This window comes from Lampetra fluviatilis (genome assembly GCF_964198595.1).
Source record: "Lampetra fluviatilis chromosome 74 unlocalized genomic scaffold, kcLamFluv1.1 SUPER_74_unloc_1, whole genome shotgun sequence".
NCBI classification, from domain to species: domain Eukaryota; kingdom Metazoa; phylum Chordata; class Hyperoartia; order Petromyzontiformes; family Petromyzontidae; genus Lampetra; species Lampetra fluviatilis.
In genome coordinates, this window is record NW_027620433.1 from 191,190 (window position 1) to 203,725 (window position 12,536).

Here is a 12,536-nt window from a genome sequence, read left to right on the forward strand (position 1 = left end):
TGGTCCCGAAACCCGAAGTTTTTATGGGGATCACCTGTACTCTATAACATGTAAACTGATAACACTATGAACAATAACACTAAACATTAAACGACTTTAATTTTTTTTTTTATATAATAGATTCCACCATAAACGGAGTTACGGTATGAGAATGTCATTAGAAGCATTTTAATCGCTCATATGTTTGTAAAGTATACGTTCAATCGAATCGGGGGACGGATATGCGAACTGTGGGGGTTTGCAGGGTTAGAATCGCATTAAAATTATTCTAGTAACAATATGTTCGTATGCGCATTTTACTGTGCTTGAATATATGTTATGTGCAAATGCGAATCGTTAGTCATAAATGCGAGGCACTGTTTAAAATGTGCATGTTTAATCCAGTATTAACGTTAATCCAGTGTTAGCATTATATTTAAGGGCAATATTGTTAATATCAATTCGTCTGGACATGGCACGTGCCTTGTTCGTCTCGATCAACCAAAACTAGTACAATGTCAGTCATAAAGGTGTGTGAGTTCATTCATAAGCAGTATTCGCTGATCCCCGATGACACAGACCTACACACAAACAAAGTACTCTTTATTAAATTATTATCAGCTCAGACATCATCATCTCAATCATTTCCAAAGACGTGTGGGGTCCCGCAAGAGCAGGGCCTGGCAACAAATATCTGAGCAGCGGAAGCAGCAGAATCAGAAGTAGCTGCGTCGCCCTCGAAATGTGATGTTGCTGCTGCTGTATTTGCTTCTGCGTCGATTAAGATTGACGCTCTTGATCGTCGCATTTGATCAACTCTGACATTGTAAACTCTCACATGTTAAACTCTAACATAGTGAAATATAATATTATAGCCTATGAACTACAACCTATCCATTGTTACGCTTTAAAATACGATTAACTGTTATAGTGCAGAACCACATAATTGGAGGTATGGGATTATAATCGCATACTAATCATTAGAATCGCACTGAGCTAATTAGAATCACACTGTGGTTGTACGTATGGTAAGTTAATATGCCAACCGGGGGTAGGATATGCAGGATTAGAATCGAATTACAATTATTCGAATCCCAATAGTCGTGTTAAAATCACACTGTCCACTGTTGGTTGAATGTGTCGTATCAATGAGTATACCAATCACACATTATAACATTTATACAATACACATGATTAAAAAAACGTATTTAAACATTTCTATTCATTTTTTTAAAACTGAGAATGTCGTTGTCCATGTGGGGAGATGGAGCACAGTGGATCATATCGTCTAAGCTGCTTTTAGGAATCCGTGTGAAAACCCAGTAACATCGCCTAACTCCAGTGACAGCACCTTACCCAAACTACATCTCCCAAACAAGGCAGCCTTACCGATGCTGTGCATTATGTTTATGGGATAACAGAGGTGTGTATTTTCCCATACGCCTTGCCCAAAAAGACTGATTGTCCGCTTAACAGCCTAGCCTGTAAACCACCATTGGTGATAGTGTTGTTTGAGAGCAGCTATTAAAGTCGCTTTGGCGACTTTAATAGCTGCTGGTGGCTGGCCAAACCATGCCTCGCTGTTTGTCTCCAGAGTGATGACGGATACAAACCAGACCAAGCGGAGACCATGTACCAGATCGGATTTTGGTAACTGATGTTAGAGTGATTGTATTGCAAGTGTGGTCACTACGCGTCTGTACGTGCTCACTCCCGAAGCTCGGCGATTTTTGGGAACGCAACGGGGCTGCATTCACTTTAAATCGAAGACAATGGAGGGCATGGGGAACGTGTTTTTCCATTTATTCAAAATAAGCGCACAATAACACACTGAGATGCACTTACATATTCATGTATGAAGCACAATGGGCACATTACCCTTCGGTATGTTAATAGACATGCGGATTGTGCCTTCCAAAATTAACAATCGAATGCGAATATCCTGAAAGACAAAGGATTGGATCCTAGGGGGGAGTTATAAGGCGGCTCAGAAGCAGAGCTCAATGCCATTTCGAGAGGGAACTTGATGAGGTTGGACGCTCGACTCGTCGCTCTGCTGATCGCCCTTCAACCGCGAGACAACGCAGCCTGGCGAGCACAATTGCTGTGTCGACAGTTAGGCGACTTTGCGTCGGGAAAGGTCGTGGCGACATCTTCAGACGGGTTCCAGACATCGAAATACCGTGAATCTCCAAGTAAGTGTCTATTTTCGCGGATAAACGCTAAACATCCTTGCGGCCGATAGCGTACTTTTGACTCGAAAACACCGCTGCTATTACTACGCTCACATGGAGCAGAGACGCTCTCCACAGCCCCACGTACACGGAGGCAAGAAGCCATTCAATTGCTCTGTGTGTGGGAAGTCCTTTTCATGGCCATCACATCTTCAGAGACACCAGAGAACACACACGGGCGAGAAGCCGTTCCTGTGCTCTGTGTGTGGGAAGGCATTTGCACAGTCATCAACTCTTCAACACCATCAGAAAACACACACGGGCGAGAAGCCATTCGTGTGCCCTGTGTGTGGGAAGACATTTTCAAAGTCATCAAATCTTCATAGTCATCAGAGAACACACACGGGCGAGAAGCCATTCCTGTGCCCTGTGTGTGGGAAGACATTTGCAGACTCATCAACGCTTCATAGTCATCAGAGAACACACACGGGCGAGAAGCCATTCCTTTGCCCTGTGTGTGGGAAGACATTTTCAAAGTCATCAAATCTTCATAATCATCAGAGAACACACACGGGCGAGAAGCCATTCCAGTGCCCTGTGTGTGGGAAGACATTTGCAGACTCATCAACCAGGAACAGGCATCAGAAGGTCCACAATGATAGGAAACTGAAATCAAAAGCTGAAATTCAAGGTGCTGCAATTGGTCCTGAAGAAGTTTCCACCTTCGATCCCATGCAGTTGGATCCCGAGAGATGGCTGGATGTAATGGAGTGGCTCGAGAGTCAACCAGAGAGCTCGGGGTGACTGAAAAAATATTACGTCATGTGGTTATACCTATTAAGCCGTATCGAGTACTTTTGTGTGTAATTTTAGTTTAACAGTTTCTGTGAGAGTTTAATTACGTGCACAGGGGTGGTTTGTAATTTTATGGGATTACTTGCCGAAGTGGTGTGATGAGCACTGGTTGTGAGAGGGTTCAATTGTAGTCGTTAAGTGTTCCTGTTGAGCTAAATTTGGAATGTGTCTGTAGTTAGATCTTTACTCAACATTTTAAAAGGTTTTTTTTTCAAGTATAAACTTTTTTTTGGTTGGTAATAATCGACTTTAGATAGTCGATTTCAGGGTGTACATTGATGACGCGTTCGTTGGATATATGGCATTGACTTCAACATAGACGCACAGTGAACAAATGTGGTGAACTAATAAGGAAATAATGGGGAATGATACTTTAACGCGTTGGTATTCCTGGAACGGATATGGTTTGCATTGTATTGTAACTGTTTGAACATAGGATATAATACATTCGGTTCGAGTTTTGACTTAAAAATGATTGCAGATGAATAAAAAATTTTTTTTAACAAATGTGTGTCCGTTTATTTATTCATATCAACAACGTGTTTAAAGCGAGTTTCAGGTGGAGGATCTTCGTCACACATCTGCCCTTAACAGGCATCATGTTGGCTGTCTCTCCATTAACATGTGTTCCTGGAGGGGACAGGGCCCCATTATTAATCGATTCACAACGTTACGGTTCCTAATCATCAAGTATACAGTGAATCCTGTACGCTAAGACATGTGAACTGTAACACTATAAACGATAACACGAAACATTAAAATACTATAAACTAGTTTAATCATTTATAACAGCAAAAAAAGAGGTACGGTTTTATAATCTCATTACAAGTATTAGAATTACAACGTGATCGTATTAAAATCACACTCTGCGCATATGTATGTATAGCGTACGTGCAAGCGAACTGCGCTCGTATGCATGTAATATGCATCTATGGCCTTTGGACATGCGAACCGGTGGTCGGATATGCGAATTGGGGGGTGCAGGAGTATGATCGGATTAAAACGATTATAATAAAACTTTGGTAGTATTCGAATAACACTGAGCTAGAATGTATGTTAAATGTAGATGCACATCGGGAGTCGTAAATGCGGCCTGGGTGGTACCAGATTTAGAATCGCATCAAAATTATTAAAATCGCACCATGGTCGTATTAGAATCAAGCTGCCCACTGCTGGTAGAATGAATAGCAATATACACTATTGATATTTTGCGTGGAGCCTACAAGCGCAACCTTGCGCATTTTGACCTGGTTCTCGACGCCCGTCTCTCGCCCATGTTAGAATCTTGTGCATTTCGGGGCGTCAAGGGTTCGCACCGCAGCCTTGAAGGATTAGGCAGGTCCCTGGCTTCTTTTGAAGAATTTGACCAGGATCCAGGCACCGGTTCCTCGCAGGATCATCTCTATTATTTCCATGAACGTGTGGGGTCCCACGAGAGCAGGGCCGGCCACAAACATTCGGGCAGTAGTTTGAGCAGAAGCAGAAGTCGCTGCTTTGCCATCGAACGGTTTCGTAGCTGCTGTAGTTGCTTCTGTTACTGTTATATACGCAGCATGTTGGTGTCCCGTGATGGGATAACGCCTTTGATGAAAAACTCTGATCCAACAAGTCACCTTCCTTGTCGAGACGCATTCTAAACACAATACTGTACTTAAATGTTGCTAAAATAACGTCTACACCCGATTCAACATGCAGTTCCACCTCGGCCATGAGCAACCCACAGCACGCGCAGAGGGAGGAGACCACGAGGGAGACGGCCTCAACTTGAAGAGAAAGTTGACAAACTCACGGATGCCATCACCCAGCTGCTGCAACGCCTGTCGGATGAGATGCTGCGTCCCGCGGCACCAATCCGCCATCACTCCGGAGACCAACAGCGAGGCATGGTTTGGCCAGCCACCACCTCGTTTGCCAAAACGACTTTAATAGCTGCTCTCAAACAACACTATCACCAATAGTGGTTTACAGGCTAGGCTGTTAAGCGGACAATCAGTCGTTTTGGGCAAGGCGTATGTGATAATACACACCTCTGTTATCCCATAAACACAATGCACAGCAGCGGTAAGGCTGCCTTGTTGGGGAGATGTAGTTTGGGTAAGGTGCTGTGACTGGAGTTAGTCGATGTGACTGGGTTATCACGCGGATTCCGAAAAGCAGCTTAGACGAAACGATCCACTGCGCTCCATCTCCCCACATGGACAACGACATTCTAAATTTTTAAAAAATTTAAAACATATTTTTAAATACGTATTTGAAATAATGTGGTGTATATATGTTACCATGTGTGGTTGTTAAGATTTTTGTATGTGTATATATACTGTATATAGCATTTCGATTGTGTGTTGTAATTTTTATCATTTTTATCCGATCCTTGCACGGAGACTATACATACATATGAGCAGAGTGTGATTCTAATACGACCACACCGATTCTAATGCTTCTAATGAGATTATAATACCTTACCTCCGTTTATATGGTTCTAAATTTAAACACTAGTTTATAATCGTTTAATGTTTAGTGTTTTCGTTTATAGTGTTACAGTTTACATGTTATAGAGTACAGTGTATCCCCGGCATACTTCGGGATTAGGGAATGGTAGGTTGAGAAACGATTAACAACGGGGACCTTTCCCCTCAAGGAACACGTGTTAATCGGGTGGACAGCCAAGATGCTGCGGTTAAGAGCACACTTGTGTGACGGAGATCCTCCACCTGAAACTCGCTTAACACGTTATTACTAGGAACATTTTAAAATAAAGAACGGACAAACATTTGTGAAAAATACGTTTTTATTCATCTGCAATAATGTTGACGTTAAAATTCGAACCGAATATTTATTATGTCCTATGTTCAAACAGTTACAGTACAATGCCAACCATATCCGTTCCAGAAATACCAAAGCGTTAAAGTATCATTCTCCAATATTTTCTGATTAGTTCGTCACGTTTGTTAACCTGTGCGTCTATGTTGAAGTCAAGGCCATACATCCAACGAACGCGTCATCAATGTATATCCTGAAATCGGTTATCTAAAGTCAATTAATATCAACCAAAAGAAACTATATACTTGAAAAAAAATCCGTTTAAAATGTTGAGTAAAGATGTACCTACAGACGCTTTCCAACTTTAGCTCAACAGAAACACTTAACGACCAGTGCTCATCACGCCACTTCAGCAAGTAATCCGATGACATTACAAACCACCACTGGGAACGTCACGAAACTCTCACAAAAACTGTAAAACTAAAATGGTAAAAAATACGCACAAAAGTACTCGATATGGTTTAATAGGTGTAACCACATGCAATATTATGTTTCAGTCACACCGAGCTCTCTGGTTGACCCTCGAGCCACTCCATTACATCCAGCCATCTCTCGGGATCCAACTGCATGGGATCGAAGGTGGAAACTTCTTCAGGACTCATTGCAGCACCTTGAACTTCAGCTTTTGATTTCAGTTTCCTATCACTGTGGACCTTCTGATGCCTGTTCATGTTTGATGACTGTGCAAATGTCTTCCCACACACAGGGCACAGGAATGGCTTCTCGCCCGTGTGTGTTTTCTGATGAGTTTGAAGATGTGATAACCGTGCAAATGCCTTCCCACACACAGAGCACGGGAATGGCTTCTCACCAGTGTGTTCTCTGATGACTCTGAAGATGTGATGAGTTTGCAAATTTCTTCCCACACACAGGAATGGCTTCTCGCCCGTGTGTGCTCTCTGATGAATCTAAAGATGTTATGACTGTGCAAATGCCTTCCCACACACAGGGCATAGGAATGGCTTCTCGCCCGTGTGTGTTCTCTGGTGTCTCTGAAGATGTGATGAGTGTGCATATGTCTTCCCGCACACAGAGCACAGGAACGGCTTCTCGCCCGTGTGTGTTATCTGGTGTCTCTGAAGATGTGATGGCCGTGAAAATGTCTTCCCACACACAGAGCAATTGAATGGCTTCTTGCCTCCGTGTGCGTGGGGCTGTGGAGAGCGTCTCTGCTCCATGTGAGCGTAGTAACAGCAGCGGTGTTATCGAGTCAAAAGTACGCTATCGGCTGCAATGATGTTTAGCTTTGAGTTTTGGATTTTGCTTAAACAAGAACGACACTCGCGTCTAACCGAGATGCAAAAAAATCCCTTCAATTTGACGACGAACACGTTTAAGAGTTTATCCGCGAAAATAGACAGATTCACGGTATATCGGTGTCTGAAACCCGTCTGAAGATGTCGCCACGAACTCTCCCGACACAAAGTCGCCTAACTGTCGACACAGCAATTGTGCTCGCCAGGCTGCGTTGTCTCGCGGTTGAAGGGCGATCAGCAGAGCGACGAGTCGAGCGTCCAACCTCATCAAGTTCCCTCTCGAATGGCATTGAGCTCTGCTTCTGAGCCGCCTTCAAACTCCCCGCCTAGGATCCAATCCTTTGTCTTTCAGGATATTTACATTCGATTGTTAATTTTGGAAGGCACAATCCGCATGTCTATTAACATACCGAAGGGTAATGTGCCCATTATGCTTCATGCATGAATATGTAAGTGCATCTCAGTGTGTAATTGTGCGCTTATTTTGAATAAATCGGATTAGCGCTGGAGAAACACGTTCCCCATGCCCTCCATTGTCCTCGATTTAAAATGAATGCATTCCTCAATTATTCCAAGCTGCACAATTCACGGTTGCAGACTGCTTTTAACTGCCAAATGTTATCGCAGTAAACAATTCGGACCACAGCAGGACACTCAATCTCGAGCGCCTGCGAAAGAACGATATGAGGGGGCTAAGACGCAATTATTTTCGAGTGTTCACGTTATTTTAGCAATATAGTAAATTGCGATGATCCTATCGGAGTTTACATTTGAGCGACTAAAGTTTGCTTTGTTTAAACATAACATTGTAGATTAGTGCCATCGGTGTTTAGCGAATACTTCCGGACCACAGCAGGACACTCAATCTCGAGCGCCTGCGAAGGAACGATATGAGGGGGCTAAGACGCAATTCACTGTAACACTAGTTTATGATCTTATCACATACATGTACTTAAGAATTCGTCGACATGGCAGGTGTCTTGTTCTCCCTAATCAACCCAAATTATGCCAAATTACGTCATAAATATGTGAGTTAATTCTTTGGAAGTATTCGCTAAACACCGATGGCACTAACCTACACTGTTATGTTTAAAATGTTATGTTTAAACAAAGCAAACTTTAGTCGCAATTATTTATTATTGTAGAGTATATTTAGTATACTGATGATACTATATAGTTTATACTTTAGTTGTTTACGTTGTGGTTTTAGTTACTGCAGCTACATACTATTAACACTCCTTCCCGTCCCTTTGATGCTGCTAATCCTGCATAATGCACGGGCATAATTAGTACTATTCACATACCTGCATTTCCCATATCCACTCCCTTTGATGCTGCTAATCCTGCATAATGCACGGGCATAAGTAGTACTAATCACATACCTGCATTTCCCATATCCCCTCCCTTTGATGCTGCTAATCCTGCATAATGCACGGGCATATGTAGTACTAATCACATACCTGCATTTCCCATATCCCCCTCCCCTTGACACGTGTTCCTTGAGGGGAAAGGTCCCCGTAGTTAATCGTTTCTAAACGTACCAGTCCCTACTCCCGAAGTGTGCCGGGGATAAACTGTACTTTATAACAAGTAAACTCTAACACTATAAACCATAACACTAAACATTAAACGACTATAAACTAGTGTTTTAATTTAGAACCATATAAACGGAGGTAAGATTAGAATCGCACTCTGCTCATATGTATGTATAGTGTACGTTCAAGGATCGGATCAATATAATTACAATTACACTACGGTCGTTATAGAATCACGATTTTCACTGTTGGATGAATGTTCCAACTCAATAGACAGTTTTCTATTTTGATAAATGCACAACCATATTTCGAACCAGGCTTATCAATCGTTACAATTATTATAACAATCACAAATTGTAACAAAGCGAAATTCTCACGAAGCAAAACATCACCATCACATGACGTAATTCTCAAACAAACTGTAGCACTCAAGTGACAGATCTCAAGAAAAAAAGCCTTAATAAAAATAACAACAATGGACAAATCCTAAAACCAGACAGCACACGCACGTTAGTAGCTGTTAGAAGAAAACACCTAGCACCTTCAACTATACACTTTGTACATTCCCAAAAAACAACTCGTAAATGGTTTTCGATTAATGAAGACCTTAATTAAGACCTTCTTGGCAAATACTATCGCTTTCGCTCGTAATTTGCCTCCTAATTATTGGCCTCAGTTTTCGAAAACTAACTAAATAGATGTAATATCCTCAATTATTCCAAGCTGCACAATTCACGGTTGCAGACTGCTTTGAACAGCCAAATGAATGACAGTAAACAATTTGGACCACAGCAGGACACTCAATCTCGAGCATCTGCGAAGCAACGATATGAGTGGGCTAAGACCTGCAAATTTATTCGAGTGTTGACGTTATTTTAGCAATATAGTTAAGTACACTGTATATGATAAGAATTCGTCGACATGGTAGGTTTCTTGTTCTCCTTAATCAACCAAAATTATGACAAATTTTGTCATAAATGAGTGTGAACTAATTCTTCGGTAGTATTCGCTAAACACCGATGGCACTAACCTACACTAAGTTATGTTTAAACAAAGTAAACTTTAGTCGCTCAAATCTCAACTCAGATAGGATCATCTCAATTGTTTCCATAGACGTGTGGAGTCCCACGAGAGCAGAGTCGGCTGCAAACAGCCGGGCGGCAGTTTGAGCAGAAGCAGAAGTCGCTGCTTTGCCATCGAACGGTTTCGTAGCTGCTGTAGTTGCTTCTGTTACTGTTATATACGCAGCATGTTGGTGTCCCGTGATGGGATAACGCCTTTGATGAAAAACTCTGATGCAACCTACCAGATCGAAGCCATCGATCGACGCCTTTTGATATACTGTTACATTGTAAACTCTCACACTGTGAACGTTAACATTATGAATTCCAACAATATAACTTAAACATTAACATATACATTTGAAGAATATACAAAATACTGTAAACTAGTGTTATAGTAAACTCTAACAGCCAACACTGGTATAAACAGTGACCACGAGTCCATTCATCCCACAGTGACTTGCGCACAAACAACATAACAAAGAGCGGCGTAATCGTATCTAATTCATTTACCCACCCAGCAGTATAACAAAAGCAGTAATTGACCACTTCACAACTCCTCCTCCCCCGCTGCCCTTCCTGGCTCCTCCCCCCTTAACCACTATATAAGGTACAGATATTTTGCTGTGACGGTTTCACCTGAAGACGGAAGCTTGTGCTGCCTCCGAAACGTCGTGATTTTTATTGTTTTATTTTTATTAATTTTAATTTCATTTTTACTTACGTGACTTTACCGAAAGAACTAAGAGTATAGACTATGAGCTATACATTATAAGGCTATACAATAGCATTATTAACTAGTGTTATAGATTAGAACAACCTACATTGAAGTGTGATATTCGAATCGCATTCAAATTATTCGAATCACTCCGTGGTACTCTTCCAATCAGACTACGGTCGTAAATACGTAACATGCATGCATGTAACATCTCTGTATGTAGTAAGTATATGTGCATGTAGCATGTCTGTTTGTAGTAAGTATATGTGCATGTAATATGTCTGTACGTAACATGTCTGTATGTAGTAAGTATGCATGCATGTATCATGTCTGTATTTAACATGTCTGTATGAAGTAAGTATATATGCATGTAACATGTCTGTGACTGCAGGAATCCATACTCTTTGGTTCTTTCGGTAAAGTCACGTAGGTAGAAATAAAACCAAATAAATCACGACGTTTCGAACGCAACACAAGCGCATTCAGATGAAAATCGCGTTGTCCGCGATGTGTTACGTCCGATACGTCGTGATTTATTGTTTTATTTCTACCTACGTGACTTTATCGAAAGAACCAACGAATAGACATATTCTAATACAATATTTGAATATAATTAGAAGTATTAGAATCGCAATGTGATCGTTTTGGAATCACACTGCGCATATTTATGTATAGTGAACGTGCAAGCGAACGCTGCTCGTATGTATGAAAACGCACTCCCTTATGACCGACATTGTACTAATTTTTGTTGATCGAGTAGAACAAGGCACGTGCCACGTCCAGATGAATTCTTATCAACAATAGTGTCCTTAAATAGTATGCTAAAGTAAATGTTATAACTGGATTAAACATGGACCTCTTAACCCCTCCCTCGCATTTATGACTAACAATTTGCATTTGCACATAACATACATTCAAGCACAGTAATTTGCTATTCTAAAATTTGAATGCGATTACTACCCTGTACCCCCCACAGTTCACATATCCTACCGCCAGTTCGATTGAACTGACAATTTACAAACATGTGTAGAGTGCCATTATAATACTTCTAATGAAATGAAAATACCGTTCTTCCGTTTATGGTGGTATAAACTATAAAACCAGTTGATATTTATTTTGTCGTTAAATGTTTAGTGTTATTGTTTATAGTGTTATCAATTTACATGTTTTTTAAGTACAGGTAATTCCCGGTATACTTCGGTATTCTGGACCTGAACGTTGCGAAACGATTCATAACGAGGACCTTTCCCCACCAGAGCGCAATCCGCGAATGAAAAGAACTCGGGGCTGCGAGAACACGTGCTTCCATGGGCAGTGGGGGACAGGGCATGGTGTATTGCCTCCAGGTGCCACCGGGAAAATCCCCCAAGTTGCTCCCCCCATGGCGGGGTCAGGTAGAGGTCATAGAGGTGGGTGATGTAAAGACAGTGCATCAACTAAGGGACAAGTGGTGTCGTTATTGCTGTTTCTATTCAGCTCGAATTAATCTGGCACATATTCCACCCACGGACGATGGGAGTATGGCGATGTCTGCCGTAGCAGCAAGGTGGAACGGTGTCGTGTTGTCTCTTCACAGATCTAAGCCAGTGCAGCCCTCCTCCTCACTCGTCCAGCCCTTTGAAGTGAAGACAGAGGTTATGGAGGAGACGAAGGAAGAGGTGAAGGAGATGATGGAGGATGAGGTAGAGACAGAGGAGAAATCGGAGGAAGAGAAGGCAAAGGAGGACGAGATTGTGATGGTGACAATGGAGGAGAACACGGAGGGAGAGGATAAAGACAATACGGAGATGGAGGACAAGGAGACAACAAAGGATGAACAGATGGTCGTGGTGGAGGACATGAAGACGACGGACAAAGGGGAAACAATGGTGGTGGAGGAGGAAGAGAAGACGGTGTCGGAGATGGTGGTGCCAGAAGTTGAGGAGGAGATGAAGGAGGAAGAGATGGTGCTAGCGGAGGAGAAGAAGATGGAGAAGATGGAGGTGGCGCAGGAAGAGGAGGAGAATAAGATGGTGGCGGAGGATGAAGAAGAGGGGATGGAGGAGGATGAGACGGAGGAGAAGATGGAAGAGGTGCAGGTGGAGATGCACGAAAAGAAGAGGAAGCGAGGGGGCCTCGCTCGCGTGGCGAGAGCGATC

The 12,536-nt window shown here is 42.2% G+C and overlaps 1 protein-coding gene across 1 annotated transcript in view; it reads left to right on the forward strand.

Annotated features, from left to right (window-relative positions):
• LOC144953869 (uncharacterized) overlaps positions 1–12,536 on the forward strand; it is a 33,994-nt gene that overhangs the window by 11,954 nt on the left and 9,504 nt on the right. Inside the window, 1 exon segment of the mRNA XM_078884521.1 lies at positions 2,308–2,727. Coding sequence (XP_078740647.1) covers positions 2,308–2,727 — 420 coding nt within the window.